The sequence below is a fragment of the Meles meles genome, chromosome 18 (assembly GCF_922984935.1).
Source record: "Meles meles chromosome 18, mMelMel3.1 paternal haplotype, whole genome shotgun sequence".
NCBI lineage: Eukaryota > Metazoa > Chordata > Mammalia > Carnivora > Mustelidae > Meles > Meles meles.
The window spans coordinates 30,942,888-30,959,854 of record NC_060083.1 but is presented as its reverse complement, the minus strand read 5'-3'; the positions used below and the strand labels follow the sequence as shown (position 1 = coordinate 30,959,854).

At 37.6% G+C, this 16,967-nt stretch overlaps 1 protein-coding gene and 1 pseudogene across 2 annotated transcripts in view; both read left to right on the top strand.

Annotated features, from left to right (window-relative positions):
* GDPD1 (glycerophosphodiester phosphodiesterase domain containing 1) overlaps nucleotides 1-11,648 on the top strand; it is a 50,608-nt gene extending 38,960 nt beyond the window's left edge. The window contains exons 7-10 of one of the 2 annotated variants that reach the window (XM_045985149.1): nucleotides 3,037-3,170; nucleotides 8,371-8,430; nucleotides 9,807-9,858; nucleotides 10,261-11,648. In XM_045985149.1, coding sequence (XP_045841105.1) covers nucleotides 3,037-3,170; nucleotides 8,371-8,430; nucleotides 9,807-9,858; nucleotides 10,261-10,383 — 369 coding nt within the window. In that variant the 3' untranslated portion in view covers nucleotides 10,384-11,648. The remainder of the gene's footprint in view (nucleotides 1-3,036; nucleotides 3,171-8,370; nucleotides 8,431-9,806; nucleotides 9,859-10,260) is intronic. The other variant, XM_045985150.1, reaches the window with a different exon arrangement.
* Nucleotides 6,062-6,863, top strand: LOC123929467 (annotated as a pseudogene).
* Nucleotides 11,649-16,967: the final 5,319 nt, after the last annotated feature.

Genomic DNA, 16,967 nt, shown 5'->3' with positions numbered 1-16,967 from the left:
TGAATGCAGATTTTAAAAGTGAAACTGAGTAAGGTCTATAGTCTAATTAACAGTGATATGCTGGGCCAGGAGGGAGTTAAAGAAAATTAAAAAAGAAAGGGGAAAACAGGGGCGCCTGGGTGGCTCAGTGGATTAAGCCGCTGCCTTCGGCTCAGGTCATGATCTCAGGGTCCTGGGATCGAGCCCCGCGTCGGGCTCTCTGCTCCGCAGGGAGCCTGCTTCCTCCTCTCTCTCTCTGCCTGCCTCTCTGCCTACTTGTGATCTCTCTCTCTGTCAAATAAATAAAATAAAATCTTTAAAAAAAAAAAAAAAGAAAGGGGAAAACAGCAACAAAAAACCCCAGTGATAAACCAGTGTCAAGTCCTGGTTTTGATGTTGTATGACAGTTACAACAAATGTTACCATTTGGAGAACCTTAGGTTAAGGGTTCATAGGACTCTGTTTTTATAACTTTTTGTGACTCTAGTGTTTCAAAATAAAAAGTCCACTTTTGGGGCGCCTGGGTGGCTCAGTGGGTTAAAGCCTCTGCCTTCAGCTCAGGTCATGATCTCAGGGTCCTGGGATCGAGTCCCGTATTGGGTTATTTGGTCAGCAGGGAGCCTGCTTCCTTCTCTCTCTCTGCCTGCCTCTCTGCCTACTTGTGACCTCTGTATGTCAAATAAATAAATAAAATCTTTAAGAAAAAAAAGTCCACTTTTGACCCAGAATCAGAAACTTTTCCTTTGATTGACATATTTTTCTTGAAGACTCTGGCTTTTGTCATTTTAGAATTTAAAAACTCCCCAAAGTTCCAGCAGTAATTTTTGAACATCACAGTAAAAATGTCTCAATCATATTTGTTATTCATATAATGAACATGTCGTATAATTAAGTCATGTATCTTTTATAATTCTAAAAGTACGATTTATAAGAATTCTACATTAGCCCTTTAATTCCCAAGTGCTAGAAACTAAAAATACAAAGATAACTTGGCTAATTGAATTTAAATTTAAAAAATATATATATATAAAGAAAAATGGGGCACACAGTGGGGAGGGGAAAACATGTGGCCCTTAGTCCCATGTAATGACTTTTAATTCACTCTTACTCAGTGGAGTAGTTCTTACCCTTGACTGTGTGTTGGAATCACCTGAAAAGTCTCAAAAAAATACAAATGCCTGGGTGCCCTTTCATAAATTCTATTTATTCAAGTATAATTGAAACACGGTATGATACTAGTGATTCCACGAATCTATATTTATGCTGTCCTCACAAGTGTAGCTACCACCAGTCATCATACAACAGTATTACAATACCATTGACTGTATTCCCTATGCTGTCCCTTTATACCCCCATGACCTATTCATTGCATACCTGGAAGCCTGTGTCTCTTACTCCCCTTCACCCACTCCCCCTGTCCCCTCCCCTCTGGCAACCATCAGTTTGTTTTCTGTATTTATGGGTCAGTTTCTGCTTTTTGTTTACTTGTTTTGCTTTTTAGATTCCATAGATAAGGGAAATCATTATGGCATTTGTCTTTCTCTGTCTGCCTTATTTCATTAGTATAATACCCTCTCAGTCCACCCAAACTGTAAACGGCAAGATTCCCAGATGTTCTACTTTAGAAGATATGGAGTGGCCCCGGCTGTTATATCAGTGGTGGATCAGCATACCAAACCCCACCCTCTCCCACCCCGGGCAGTCTGACATGGCTTTCCAGAAGTACTGGTTACTGTTTTTAGTTCTCTGGGTCCAAAGCTGTTTAAGTTTTGAGGGTCGGCCCCAACCCTGTTTTTCCCATAAGCTCTGTTACTCTTAGTGCATGAATTTGCAGAAGTCAAGTTTTTCAGGGACTTTTACATTGTGTTACAGCTGCAACACCTGTATATAAATTAGCCTGAAATGTTACAAAGCAGCATGTGAACATAGATACAGAAGAAATCCTCCAACTTACTTACTCTGTTTTTTTTTCAAATAAAGAAGTGGGTAATTTAGAGGTAATATTTAAAATAAATTACTTTTCTGCATGACTTTTTCAATGTATTACTTTTGTATAGAAAAAAAATCAACTGTAGGGCTCATGGGTGGCTCAGGCTGTTGAGTGTCTGCTTTTAGCTCAGGTCATGCTCTCAGGGTCCTGGAATGGAGTGCCACGGAGAGCTCCCTGCTCAGCGGGGAGTCTGCTTCTCCCTCTGCCCCTCCCTCCTCTCTTTCTCTCATGCTCTTTCTCAAATAAATAAATAAAATATTTTTAAAAAAAGAATCAGCTTTACCATAATTTCTGTTTGTTTTAAAGACAAATATAGGAGGGGCTAGGGAGATGGGGATATGAGGGGCTATTTACTGAGCACAGAATTTCAGTTTTACAAGATGAAAAGAGTTCATGTATATATACATATATATGTATATATATATATATATAAAGCTTGCATTCTAAGGGTTTTGGGACCTTGAACACATTTTGCAATAGAAATCTAAAATGATGGCTAGATTCTTGGACTAGCTTACAAAATCCTGTTTATATCTGATGCATAATATAGTTGAAAGATGACATATTTGAAACATTGTTTATATTTTATTTATAGATGTATCAATATCATATCCTGCTTAACTAATATATAACTATATCTATAGATAGGAACACTTATATATCTCTATATGGATATATATGAATATATATCGATCTTTAGTTAATATTTTTTTAAATGGGAGTAAGGTTACTGAATATTTCATTTATTCATTTCTTTATCTTATTCCATTTGGTTCTCTAGTGATAAGCACTATCACCAACAGACAGAAGTGGTGTAGCAAGCAGAGAATAGGGAATACAGAAACTCAACTATCACCAATTAACAGTATAGGGCTCCACGACAGATCCTGACCCATTTGGCAGGGACTAGCCATTTTTAAGTGTGGTGTGTTTGGAGATGGATATTGATAATTCAGGGAGTACTTTTAACAAATGTCCAGATACAGTCTTGGAAATTTTGAGGATGTGAAATAATCCTCTTTATTTGAGCAGTTATAAAGTAACATAATATTGCTTGTGTCTTTTAGAATTCAGATATTCCTATCCTCTTCAGTCTACAACGTGTTCTGCTCATTCTTGGCCTTTTCTTCACTGGCCTCTTGCCCTTTGTGCCCATTCGAGAACAGTTTTTTGAAATCCCAATGCCTTCTATCATACTGAAGTAAGTGGTTACTCTGTTTTCATCAGTTATCATTATAGGGGGACTAAGATCAAGGCTCACTAATATCAGTGTAAATGATAAAGAATAGGTGGCTATAGGGACGCCTGGCTGGCTCAGTCAGTAGAGCATGTGACTCTCAGTCTCGGGGTTATAAGTTTGAGCCCCACATGGGGGTTTAAAAATAAAATCTTAAAAAAAAAAAAGAATAGATTGCTGTAGTTATTTACATGTTGGGTTAACTGACCTGTACTAATAATGCTTTTTGATATAATTAAGATGCATTTTTCTAAAATGAATAATATAGTATTGTAAGTATTTCATGTGGACCCATTTCAGGTAACAACGACTTTCTGTGCCTGTGTATTCAGAAGTCAGGTACAAAGAATTGACTTTAACTGTTGAAGCTTAATACTTCTTTTATTCTAACACATAATAGCAGTTGCCCTCCAACTGCCCTAACTTATTTATACCTCAGTCACAATATGCAGCTGAAATTCCACTAAACTCCAAATTTGTGGGGCACCTGGCTGGCTAAGAGCATGGAACTCTTAATCTCAGGGTTGTGAGTTCAAGCCCCACGTTGGGCCTAGAGATTACTTTAAAAAAAAAACAAAAAACATTAAATGTGATCTCACCTGCATGGAAACTTTTTTCATCCCCAAACAGAACTTTAAAAGATCAAGCTGAACATTAGTGCAGCAGTCATTAGGAAATATTGGTAAGAAAAACAATTTGGTCGGTACCCTTGTATTCAGCATTTATGTTTCATGCTTGTTTTCCAATTTGAGTTTCTTCGTGATGAGCATGTTTATTTTATCTGTTCCCAATTATATTTATGGGCAGCCTTTGTAGCTATTTCTCAGACAAAACAGAAATCACTTCTTGCCTACAAAGAAACCATTTTCATTTGCTGGATTAAAATGATTCCTGACCATTTACTCCTAAAATACTTAAGCTTCTTGTGGCTTGGCATGAACCACTGTCCTCTCTAGATTATCTCCATGTGTTCCTTTTAGGAGCAGATATTACTGAAATACAGACAAATGAACAAACTTCATAGATTAATCTTTTCTCTAAAAAGTAATCATGGATTAAGACATGGTAGAATGTCGTGTGTGTTTTAACTTTTTTTTTTTTTAATAGATGAAGGTGGGTACTATCTAAGACAACATAATAATTTCTTTAATGAGGTGGTGTTTGATACACTAAATCCCTGAGATTCCAGAAGTTGCAACCAATATTTTCAATCTGGGCTACAGTTAGGAAAAAGAGGATTTTATTTAGAGAGCTTCTAATAAAAACTGAATTCAGAGAGAAAGGGGGAAAAAAGGAATTTAAGTGTGGAGACTCAGAATTATTCCAAGAGTACAGACAGGAGGCATTAGAAAGGAAACGAGAAGTGAAGATCCAGGGGGAATGGAAATCGCTGTATGCTGTTAAACTTAGAAGTTTTCAGAGTAGAGAGAGGCTAACCAGAGATTTGCTCTGGGTACAATCCAACATTAATGACACGGGTAGTTCTGCTGCTCCAGGAATCTGAGGAAACTGAAGAAACTCAGCATAAGCCCAAAGGTCAAGTATAGAAAAGATAATTAAAAGGAACAGGTCCTAGGTTCAATATTTGCAAATCAAACAATCATGCTACATCACATTAATAAAAGAAAGGATAAGAACCATATGATCATTTCAATAGATGCAAAAACAGCATAGAGAAAAGACAAAGTACAACATCCACACATAATAAAAACCCTCAACATTAAAATAAAGGCCATATATGAAAAACTCACAGCTAATATCATCCTAAATGCGGAAAAACTAAGAGCTTTTCCTCTGTAGTCAGGAACAAGACAGGGATATCTACTCTTACTAGTTTTATTCAACATGGTACTGGAAGTCCTAGCCACAGCAATCAGACAACAAAAGGAAATAAAAGTCATTCAAAGAGGCAAGGAAGAAGTAAAACGTCAACTATTTGCATATGATACTACATATAGAAAACCAAAAAGACTCCACCAAAAACCTGCTAGAACTGATAAATTCAGCAAAGTCGGAGGACACGAAATCAACCTATAGAAATCTGTTGCATTTCTATAAACCAATAATGAAGCAGAAAGAGAAATTAAGGAATCATTCCCATTTACAATTGTACCAAAAACAGTCAGATACTTGGAATAAATCTAACCAAAGAGGTGAAAGAATTGTACTCTGAAAACCATAAAACACTGGTGAAAGAAATTAAAAATGATACAAAGAAATGGAAAGAGATTCCATGGTCATGGATTGGAAGAACAAATACCATGAAAATGTCTATAGTGCCCAAAGCAATCTACACAATCTCTATCAAAATACCAACAGCATATTTCACAGAGCTGAACAAACAGTCCTAAAATTTGTATGGAACCACAAAAGACCCAAAATAGACAAAGCAACCTTGAAAAACAACCTTGAAAAAGAAAAACACAGATGGAGGCATCACAATTCTGCACTTCAAGTTATATTACAAAGCTATAGTAATCATAACAGTATAATACCAGCACAAAGATAGACACACAGATTAATAGAATGGAATAGAAAATCCGGAAGTGAACCCACAATTATATGGTCAAATAATCTTTGACAAAGCAGGAAAGAATATCCAATGGGGAAAAAGAATATCTCTTCAACAAATGGTGTTGGGAAAACTGGACAGCAACATGGAAAAGAATGAAACTAGACCACTTTCTTACACCATACAGAAAGAATAAATTAAAAATGGATTAAAGACCTAAATGTGAGACCTGAAACCATAAAAATCCTAGAAGAGAACACAAGCAGTATTTTTGTCTAGATACATCTCCTGAAACAAGGGAAACAAAATCAACAATAAAATATTGAGACTACAGGCAGCCGCCATGGTGCCCGTGAAAAAGCTTTGGTGAAGGGGGGCAAAAAAAAGAAGCAAGTTCTGAAGTTTACCCTTGATTGCACCCACCCTGTAGAAGATGGAATCATGGATGCCGCCAATTTTGAGCAGTTTCTTCAGGAGAAAATCAAAGTGAATGGAAAAGCTGGAAATCTCGGTGGAGGGGTGGTAACAATTGAAAGGAGCAAAAGCAAGATCCCTGTAACTTCCGAGGTGCCTTTTTCCAAAAGGTATCTGAAGTATCTGACCAAGAAGTACTTGAAGAAAAATAACCTCTGCGACTGGCTGAGCGTGGTGGCCAACAGCAAGGAGAGCTACGAGCTGCGTTACTTCCAGATCAACCAGGATAAGGGGGAGGAGGAGGAGGACGAGGATTAGAACGCCTGTGTCTGGGACATTTTGTATCATCTTTAAATAAAATCTAGGAATCACCAAGAAAAAAAAAATATTGAGACTACATCAAAATAAAAAACTTCTGCACAGCAAAGGAAATAATCTAACGAAACTAAAAGGAACCCACAGAATGAGAGAAGGTATTTGGCAAAGGACAGATCTGTTAAAGGATTAGTATTGAAAATATATAAGTTCTTATAAAAAGTACCCCCAAAATGAATAATCTAATTTAAAATGGGCAGAAGACACAATGGCTAAAATAAAACTCAAGAGGGTGCCTTGGCGGCTCAGTTGATTAAGCGGCTGCCTTTAGCTCCGGTCATGATTCCAGGGTCCTGAGATCAAGCCCCACATCGAGCTCCCTGCTCTGTTGGGAGTCTGCTTCTCCTTCTCCCTCTGCCTACTGCTCTGCCTGCTTGTATTCTCTGTCTATTAAGTTAATAAAATCTTTAAAAAAAAAAAAACTCAAGAAACAACACGCGTTGGCAAGGATGTGGAGAAATGGGTGAATCCTCATGCACTGTTGGAGGGCATGAGAACTGGTGCAGCCACTGCAGAAAGCGGTAATGAGGTTCCTCAAAAAGGTAAAAAAGAACCATCCTACAACCCAGCAATCATACTACTAGATATTTACCCAAAGAATATAAAAATACTAATTCAAAGGGATATAGGCACCTCAATGTTTATAGCAGATTATAATAGTCAAGTTATTGAAGACAGCCCAAGTGCTCATCAACAGATGAATGGATAAAGAAGATATGGTATATATATACATATACTATGGACTATTACTAAGCCACAAAAACAAATGAAACTTTGGTATTTGCAATGACATGGATGGAGCTAGAGAGTATTATGCTAAGCAAAGTTAAGTCAAAGAAAGACAAATAATATATGATTTCACTTGTATGTGGAATTCAAGAAACAAAAAAATGAGCAAAAGAAAAAGAGAGGCAAACCAAGAAGCAGACTCTTAACTAGAGTCAAGGTAACCATCAAACGGTAACCATCAAACATGATGGTTACCAGAAGGGAGGTGGGTGGTGGGGATGGGTTAAACAGGTGATAGGGATTAAGGAATGCACCTATTGTGATGATCACTGAGTGATGTATGGAGTTGTTGAATCACTATATTGTACACCTGAAACTAATACTGCATGTTAACTAACTGGAATTTAAAAAAAAACAAAACTGGGGCACCTGGGTGGCTCAGTGGATTAAGCCACTGCCTTCGGCTCAGGTCATGATCCCAGGGTCCTGGGAGCGAGCCCCGCATCAGGCTCTCTGCTCCGCAGGGAGCCTGCTTCCTCCTCTCTCTCTCTGCCTGCCTCTTGCTTACTTGTGATCTCTCTCTCTGTCAAATAAATAAATAAAATCTTAAAAAAAAAAAAAACTGGAACAGAAAAAAAGAAAGAACATGGCTCATGGCTTCAATTATTGAAAGAAGAAAAAACATGCTTCTAAGGTTTTTTAGTCACATTTTTGCCCCATATATCCTTTAATTTGTAGTAAAGTTTGGTTGTATGTTTAAGGTTACTAAATACCAGTGCTCACTTCAGCAGCAAGTGTACTAAATCTACTATTACTAAGTTATACCAGACAATGTGAGAGAAAGAAGCTTCACCAAAAAAAAGAAGAGACATGAGCCCCAGGCACCCAGGGTCTAGAAAGAGAACTTCCATTATTTTTTTAACCTTTTGGTAGTGGTAGCAAAAAGTTATCTCAAAATCAATAGAAACAGAGAACCCAAGTGGGTTTTATTTTAATTTACTTTTTTTTTTTACAAATATTTTTTGAGCACATACTAAATGCAAGGCAACTGTTTGTTTTTGGACTCATTTTATTTTATCACACTGATATCTTTCTGTGTTTCTAATTTATGATTCAAATTTTATTTTGCCTCAGGCTAAAAGAACCACACACAATGTCCAGAAGTCAAAAGTTTCTCATCTGGCTTTCTGATATGTAAGAATTTTAGTTTCTTGATATACGAGTTATTGTTTTAGCTGTATCTGTTAAATACCGTGTTTGTCATTTAGAGCAAGCTTTCTACATGGGGTTTGTAACAAGGACACGATGAGCATGTGCTCCATGGGTGGATATATATGAATCATTTGGAACTATTCTAATTACTAGTCACAAAACCTTAAGAGGAATCTTGAGAGTTAATCTCCTCCAGCTTCAGGGACAACCAAAGGCAGATGATTAACTTAGGGTTCTCTAGCTAGTTAGTAGAAGAGGTGGCGTGGCATTTGCTCTCTTCCCTAACCCACAGTCAGAGACGTGACAGAAAGAAGTGTGTATAACCGTACAAGTGTGTGTAAAAGTGTATACTGACTAGTGGCATATTCCTACAAAAAATCTGTTGCACGAAGACTTAATAGCAGACAGGAAGCCCCACCTTTAGGGTGGACATCAACTTTAAAGAAAATACTTTCCCTTCTCAGACATGTTGTGTTTAATTTTAGGTAAATAACACAATGTTGCTCTGCTATATTTTGCTTTATTTTATTTTTTTTTATATTTTGCTTTAAAATGGAACCCAGAATGCTTAAATAATAGTCCTAAATCACAACCTTTTAAATTACTTATCTCCTCTTGCAGAGTTGGAAAACTAGTTTTTATTTTTTCTCTGTGCCACAGGGTTTGTTCTTTTTTGCCTTATTCCTGATTCAATTTCTGGTTTCCAGGGTTGCATTTTTAATTGGTATTAAGTGCATATGATTTTTAGTCTCTGTTATTTCATCATTTTAATAGGCATAAACAGAATAGAAACAATATGTTTAACTTGCCAGTATAGTTCGCTCCCATCCTGCTCAAGTGATTTATAGGCTAAGAGTTGACTTTTAAGTCAATTATTTAGCACTTTTAAAAAGTACAGTTTTCCTATTTATAGTGTAATTAATGGACATTAGGTTTCTAAGATAACACATGAAAGACTAACCATTATGTAAATGAACTATATTATAGAACCTGGCCCAAGTTCATGGCCTTACTTTAACTTGGAAAGTTAGAAACAGACTTCTCAGCTCTTTCTCACTTGTTACGGTGTCAACAGGGAAAGTGAGGAAGCCTCTTGTCTACGGAGGGGCTTCGATAAGATTGGGTCTCCTGAGGATCTAGTTATAGAAGGAATAGAAAGGAGGTTCTGGTGGTCCACCACCAAGCAGCCAGCAGTGAAAGGAGATTCAGCAGTTAGAACATAAATATCCACCGCAGTTATGACTTGAGGAGATTGCTTTACTGCCGTTAAAGCACTGGGATAAACTCTAAATGGACTAAATTAGGACTAAGGACTAAGAGGTAAGAGTATCTAAATCTGTTCTGCTTTTCTTTTCTAGCTTACTAATGAGAAAAGCCTTGTTTGACCACCTCACTGCCAGAGGCATTCAGGTAATTTTCTGGAATGACACATTTTGGACACAGTATAGCTCACCAGTTTAACAGTAGTGTAAAGGGCAGGAACTTGATTTGGTTCCAGCTCTGATGCTGCTGCTTTACTGGTTCACCTCTGAAGACCTTAAGCTCTGCCTTACACTTAACAAGAAAGCACTGGCATTTTAGTAACTGGAATCCACTTATGTATAGGTGAGAGTAACTGAAGCCAGAGCGTGGGACAGTGTATATTTAATGAATAAAGTAAAAAAAATTTTAAACGGTTCAATGATTTCTTAAAATTACAGGCTTAAAATGTTGTTTCTAAGTATGCTGAGATTGTAGTGTATAAAGGCTATTAAAAAATAATTTTATACTTTTAACCTTTCATCTCATACTTCTCATGCTTCTAATTTTCAGGTGTATATTTGGGTTTTGAATGAAGAACAAGAATACAAACGAGCTTTTGATTTGGGAGCAACTGGGGTAATGACAGACTATCCAACAAAGCTTAAGGACTTTTTACATAATTTTTCAGCTTAGAAAAGGAGGTACTCAGAAGCACTCAAAGAAAAGATGAAAAGATCTAAGGGAAAACAAAAAAAAAACAAAAAACAAAACAAGTTTGCCATCATTTCCCTAAGCCATTTCCAGAATGGTAAATGTTTAATCATTTAAATTTTAATTACCTCATTTTTAAGCTTGTCTGAGAATGTAGAAACTATATATTGTATATTTATTTTAAAGAATATTGCATATTTTACATGTGTAAATAGTTTGTTTAGAATGATAACTGGCTATGAGATGTAAGTAGAAGATTATTGATCAAGAGTTCTGTATATGATGCAGTATTCTACTATTATAAGTAATTGTAAAATCAAAGACTTTTGAATAGATTTGATACTAGCCTTCACTGGAATAAGATCAACAAATTAGTAAAGCAAAATTATTGAAGGCCACTACAGTTATGCTGAGTTGTCTTGTTATTTCTAGGTACATCTTAGTTTAAAAGGAAAGAAAAAACAGTGGGAGGAGAGCTTAGAAATCAGTGATACAGTTAATCTGACAGGCTCTGTTAACTTTGTTAACAGAAGGCAGTGTCCATAAAAACTGAAACTAATACTTGATCAGAAATAAAAACTGTAGACAATTAGATTTCTTGGTTGCTGCTGTTAATGGGGACATTCTGTTTGGAATCTTCTTCAGGTGTAAAATTGTTACCATGTCCTCTCTTTTTGGTAGACATTAAAATTGGACTTCTTAAATGTAAATTAAGACGAGACCCAAATAGTCATATATTTATGTTTCCTCTAAACATTATGTTTCCTCTAAACAAAATTTTCCAATTTTTGGCACTGACTAATAACTGTTTGGGCCTACATCTAGATTTTAAATAGCGTCTTGAATCCTAATAATCATATGAAACCGACAAAAGTACGTATCATTGTTTCCAATACGTATGGTATAAACCACCTGTTCCTGATCTTTAAGGTTTAATTCTTCTGACTATTAAATGGAAGCAGAATTTCTCAAAGCATTAGGCATCACTTTCTCTCCTTTTCTGATATGACTCCATGTAAATCTTTTTCTAATCTTTTTGACGAATTTTCATGATCTCTTTGGGAGGTAGATATACTCTGGAATAATCAGGGTCTTTTACCTAGATTACATCTCTCATGTGGAGTTTGCCAGCTCACAGCTAAGAAGGATGATCATACTCCCACCTATCCCTTGGTGACATAAATAACATTTGCTTTTTGTTTGTTTGTTTATCTAAACTGAAATAAAGTTTTACAAGAACAAAATAAGGGCTCTTCATTGCTTTTTTGCAGTTGTAATTCCAAATATGCTTTATAGATTTGGGGGTGCAGAATTTAATGAGGTGATAAATTGATAATGTGAGTAAGTACACCTGAGATTTCTCTCTAGAGTAAGGAAAGCAAAAGAAAATATGGAAACACTCTTATGTCATGGAAGTGGCTTCTTGGCATTTGAACAAATAACTTGGGCAGGTGATCCATTAAATCAGCCATTTTTACTTTCATGTACTATAATTTATGGTTATAGTTCCTGGGAGTTATTTTGATCACTTTAATATGATTCTTTTTTGTTATTTATTCTTTTTGAATTTTGCTTTGTTATGATTCAGAGCAGCTCATATCATAGGGCCAGCATATATATTGTGTCAACAGTAGGAGATAAAGTACCCAATATGGTAAAGATGTTTAGAAAGTCATATTTTAAAAGCCTGCTAATGCTGGGATGCCTGGCTGGCTCAGTTGGTACAGCATATAATTCTTGATCTCAGGTTTGTGAATTTGAGCCCCATGTTGGGAGTAGTTTACTTAAAAAAAAAAAAAAGTTTGCTGATTTTATAGTCGAGGTGACTTTAATTCACTTAACATAAGTATTTACTATCTGTAACAAGAGAGTTGATATTCATGATCAGATAACATCTCAATACTGCTTTTCTGATTGGAGCATCACATTTTATCTATTTACTTATTTACAGTAATCTCTATGCCCAATGTGGGGCTCAGACTCCAAGACCCCAAGATCAAGAGTCACATACTCTGCTCCAACTGAGCCAACCAGGATCCCCTGGAACATCACTTTTTTTTAAAAGGTTTAGTTTATTTATTAGAGAGAGAGAGCACACGCGTGCACAGGAGTGGGGGTGGGGTGAGGGGCATAGGGAGAGGGAGAGAGAAACAGACTCCCTGCTGAGCAGGGAGCCTGATGTGGGGCTCCAACCCAGGACCCCAGGATCATGACTTGAGCTAAAGGCAGACGCTTAACAACTGAGCCATCCAGGCACCCCATGGAGCATCACATTTTCAAAGAGCTTAACTACTTTTTCATTTTGAGATAGCTATTGCTAGGCATAGTGGGAAAGAGAACTGGTCACAGATTCTGTTGAGAACTGGTCACAAGATATGATTAGACCTTTCTACTGGGATAAAGTTGGCAGTAAATATGACAGGCCCAGTTATAGGTCTAGTCTAGCATGGCAACAGTAGCCCAAGAATGTGGCAATAGGCAACAGTTGGCCAAGCATTTTAGCAAGCAATTGGCAGGAGGGAGTTTTAATATGAAGTAGTGAGAGCTTCCCTATAGGACTAAAGTCCTAGGCATGTTACCAAGGCAAAACAGAACACAAGGTACTAGACAGGGTGCCTGGGTGGCTCAGTTGTTAAGTGTCTGCCTTCGGCATCATGATCTCAAGGTCCTGGGATCAAGTTCTGCATCAAGCTCCCTGCTCTGCAGGAAGCCTGCTTCTCTCTCTCCCACTCCCCCTGCTTGTGTTCCCTCTCTTGCTGTGTCTCTCTCTCTGTCAAATAAATAAAGTCTTAAAAAAAAAAAAGCTTACAAGGTATTAGGACTAGGACCCAGGTCTTGGAAAGAAGCTCATTTAATAGAACTGAAGAACAGAGTGATAACATTGGACTAATTATAGGAGTAAAATGCTACTGAGTCCCAGAATTATTAAACCTCATGTTTCTGGCCAGGACTGGTTCTAGAAATAGGAGTGGGGCCCTAGCAACAGTGGGCATCTAGGAGCCACAACTGTGGAGAAAGAATGGTTGCAATAGGTTGGGAAAAGAGAACATAAAACAAATTGTAGGATGTTGTAGTATGGGAAATCATTAACAATGGTTCATACATGAATGATTCTGCTTAGAGCTGTGCAACATGGTGGTGGTGGAAAGGTGCATTTAAACAGTATACAGGGAGGGGCACCTGGGTGGCTCAGCTGGTTAAGCATCTGCCTTTGGCTCAGGCCATGGTCTTGGGGTCCTAGAATTGAGCCCCACATCAGGCTCCCTGCTCAGTGGGGAGTCTGCTTGTCACTCTTCCTTTGTTCCTTCTCCCCACTCATGCTCTCTCTCTCTCAAACAAATAAAATCTTAGGAAAAAAAAAAGTTACAGTTGAAGGAAAGTCTTGAGTGCCAGGTTGAAGAGTTTGTTCTGAAGAGAACCTCTTTCAAGCCGGTGGCTAAACTCAAGACATTCAAAACAAGAACCAGAGTCACCTGGGTGGCTCAGTGAGTTGGGCCTCTGCCTTCGGCTCAGGTCATGATCTCAGGGTCCTGGGATCGAGCCTCACATCGGGCTTTCTGCTCAGCAGGGAGCCTGCTTCTCTGCCTGCCTCTCTGCCTACTTGTGAGCTCTCTGCCACATAAATAAATAAAATCTTTAAATAATAATAACAAAAACAAGAACCAAAGCTGCTAGGCAGTAATATGACATAATCATTTTAGTACCAAAAGGAAAATGTAATTCACTCTCAGACCAGGCACCAAAATAAGATCAGAACTAAAGCAGTCAGATCCAGGAATCAAAGAGATCAGAATGCTAAGAGCATTCCCAAAGACAATCCCAAGACAATTCCTAAAGCCACGAGTGATGTCTAGCTTTTCTAACTCTTAACATAGCAGACACACTGGAAAGTGGGAATATTCTATAGTATGAAGGAAAGATACAAGCCTAGACCAGAGAACAGTCCAGAAATCAGGTCAGAAGGCTAACCAGATCTAGCTGATCTTAAATTGCACACAAACTAATTTGGCAATAGTGTACAGACTGGGAGACTCGTGCAGCAATCCAGGCCTGAGGTAATAAGGGTGCAAATGAAAGTAGTGGCAATGTAAGTAGGGAAACAATGAATTTACGTTTCTCTGAAAGGAGAATTAATAACAGTTGATGACTAGAGCTTAAAAGGAGAAGGGAAAGTCAGTACTCATTCCAAAGCTGTGAGAAAATGGGGAACTTGAAGAAGGGAACCAATATGATGGTAAAAATGATGACTGTTGTGCTCTTTAAAATGACAGAAAGTTTGAAAGGACAGAAAGACATTTGAGTGGCTGTGCTTTAAGTATATTAGCCCTTGGAGGAAAGGCTAATTGGAGAAATAGATTTAGGAGTTTTGCAAGCTTTCTAGGTATGATTTTGCAAAGGTAGTACTTTAGAGGTGATGTTAGTTCCTTCTCAGGATTCTGCTTGCAATTTGAATAGGTTGCTACACCATACATTGGTCTTGTTTGTCCAGTGGTTTTAAAATTTAGAGGGAAGGTTTCATCATAAGATAACAAGACCGGGCCCAGACAGCTTCTACTGGGGGGATGGGGATGACTATGCTAAGAGGAGGCTGAGCAGGTATAGCTTTGTGTTACCCATTCCCAGTTTGACCAGAACTGCTTCACTTTTTTCTGTTTCACATGTGAGTTCCACATAAGGTTTGATTTGAAACAGGAGTTTTCCAAAAAATTTTTTTGGCTTTTATAATCTTTGATCTAAGGACTTTTTCCTTTCCAGGCTTTTCCTTCTTCCTTCCCTTCCTTACTTCCTAACTCACTCTAAGCCTTTTTCTTTTCAAAGATTTTATTTATTTGAGAGAGAACCGTGCAAGCGCAAGGGTGAGGGGTAGGAGAAGCGGGGCAGGGGGAGATAATCATCAAGCAGACTCCACACTGAGCTGAAATCTTTTTTTAAAGATGTTATTTATTTATTTATTTGAGAGAGAGGGAGCACGAGCTGGGGCAGAGGGAGAAGGAGAAGCACATTCCCTGCTGAGCAAGGGAGCCAGATGCGGGACTCGATTCCTGGACCCTGGGATCATGACCTGAACGGAAGGCACGTGCTTAACCTACTGAGCCATCCAGGCATCCCTGACACTATCTTTAAATACATCCTTTCATTCAGAAATTCCAGTGCTATAAATAACATCCTAAGAAAACAGGACAAATGCCCCAACAGTAACTATGCAGCGTGAAAAGCTGGAAACAATTTAACTATGCAACAGGAAGGAACTAGTTAAATAAATTACAGATACATTGTATGATCTCATATTACTGTTCTATATCTACTATTAAGTGAAAAGACTAAGTCATAAAGCTGTATACTGTGTAAACAAAAATATACATACTCATTTATTTTATTTTTTAAAAACATTTTATTTATTCATTGGACAGAGAGAGACACAGTGAAAGAGGGAACACAGCAGGGGTAGTGGGAGAGGAAGAAGCATGCTTCCTGTAGAGAAGGAAGCCTGATCTGGGGCTCAATTCTAGGACCCTGGGATCATGATCTGAGCCAAAGAAAGAGGCTTACCAACTGAGCTAGCTATCCACGTGCCCCTACATACTCATTTTTAAAACTGAAATGATATCAAAGTTTCAGTTGTGGTTTTTATGATATTGGTATTATAAGTGACTTATTTTTACTTATCTAGTTTTCTAGCTTTATCTACAATGAATAGACATCAATTTTAATAATCAAAATTAATGAAAAATCACTCTAAAAAAAAAAGGCTGTCCAACTACTATAGAGTTTTGTGTCCAGGACCTTAGCAAGGGACTCTTCTCCAAATCTGCTGTTCTTTAAGAAAAGAAACCTTTGGCCAGACAGCCTCTCTACTGTCCTACCTGCCACTCCCTTACATTGTATTCAATAAACTTCTATTTCCTTTGGAAAAAAAAAAAAAGGGAAAGAAACCTTTAACTGCCAACTTGGAGTTAACCAAAGAATCCAGGTTTCCTGCTCAGTCCACAAATCAGGAAGGAGGGATTATGGCTTTGCTTTGGATATGATCCAGAGATTAGAAATGCATAATTTTTGGAAATTCATAATTCCACAACTCAAAGACAGTTATTTGTTATTAATTTTTTCTCTATTCCATTATTTTTCACAGTACATAATTTTAGAGGTTTTTACATGATTATGACATATTGTATAAATACTTTCACATCCTGTGTTTTTTTTTCCTACTTCATATAACATGAACAGTTTCCCATGTTACAAATTCTTTATAAAAATATGGAATGCTGGGGGCCCCTGGGTGGCTTAGCCAGTTGGGCATCTGACTCTTGATTTAGGCTCAGGTTGTGATCTCATGGGTCGTGGGACTGAGGCTAGTCGGGTTCTGTGCTCAGTGGGGAGTCTGCTCGAAGATTCTCTCCCTCTGCCCGTCCCCCTCCCCCACACATGAACATGTGTGCTTTCTCTCTCTCTGTAAAATGAATAAGTCTTAAAAAAATATATGGAATACTGTTTAATCAAGTAGATATGCTATGATTTACTTAAATATTACCTTGTCATTAGAAATTTAAGTTGTTTCTAATTATTTA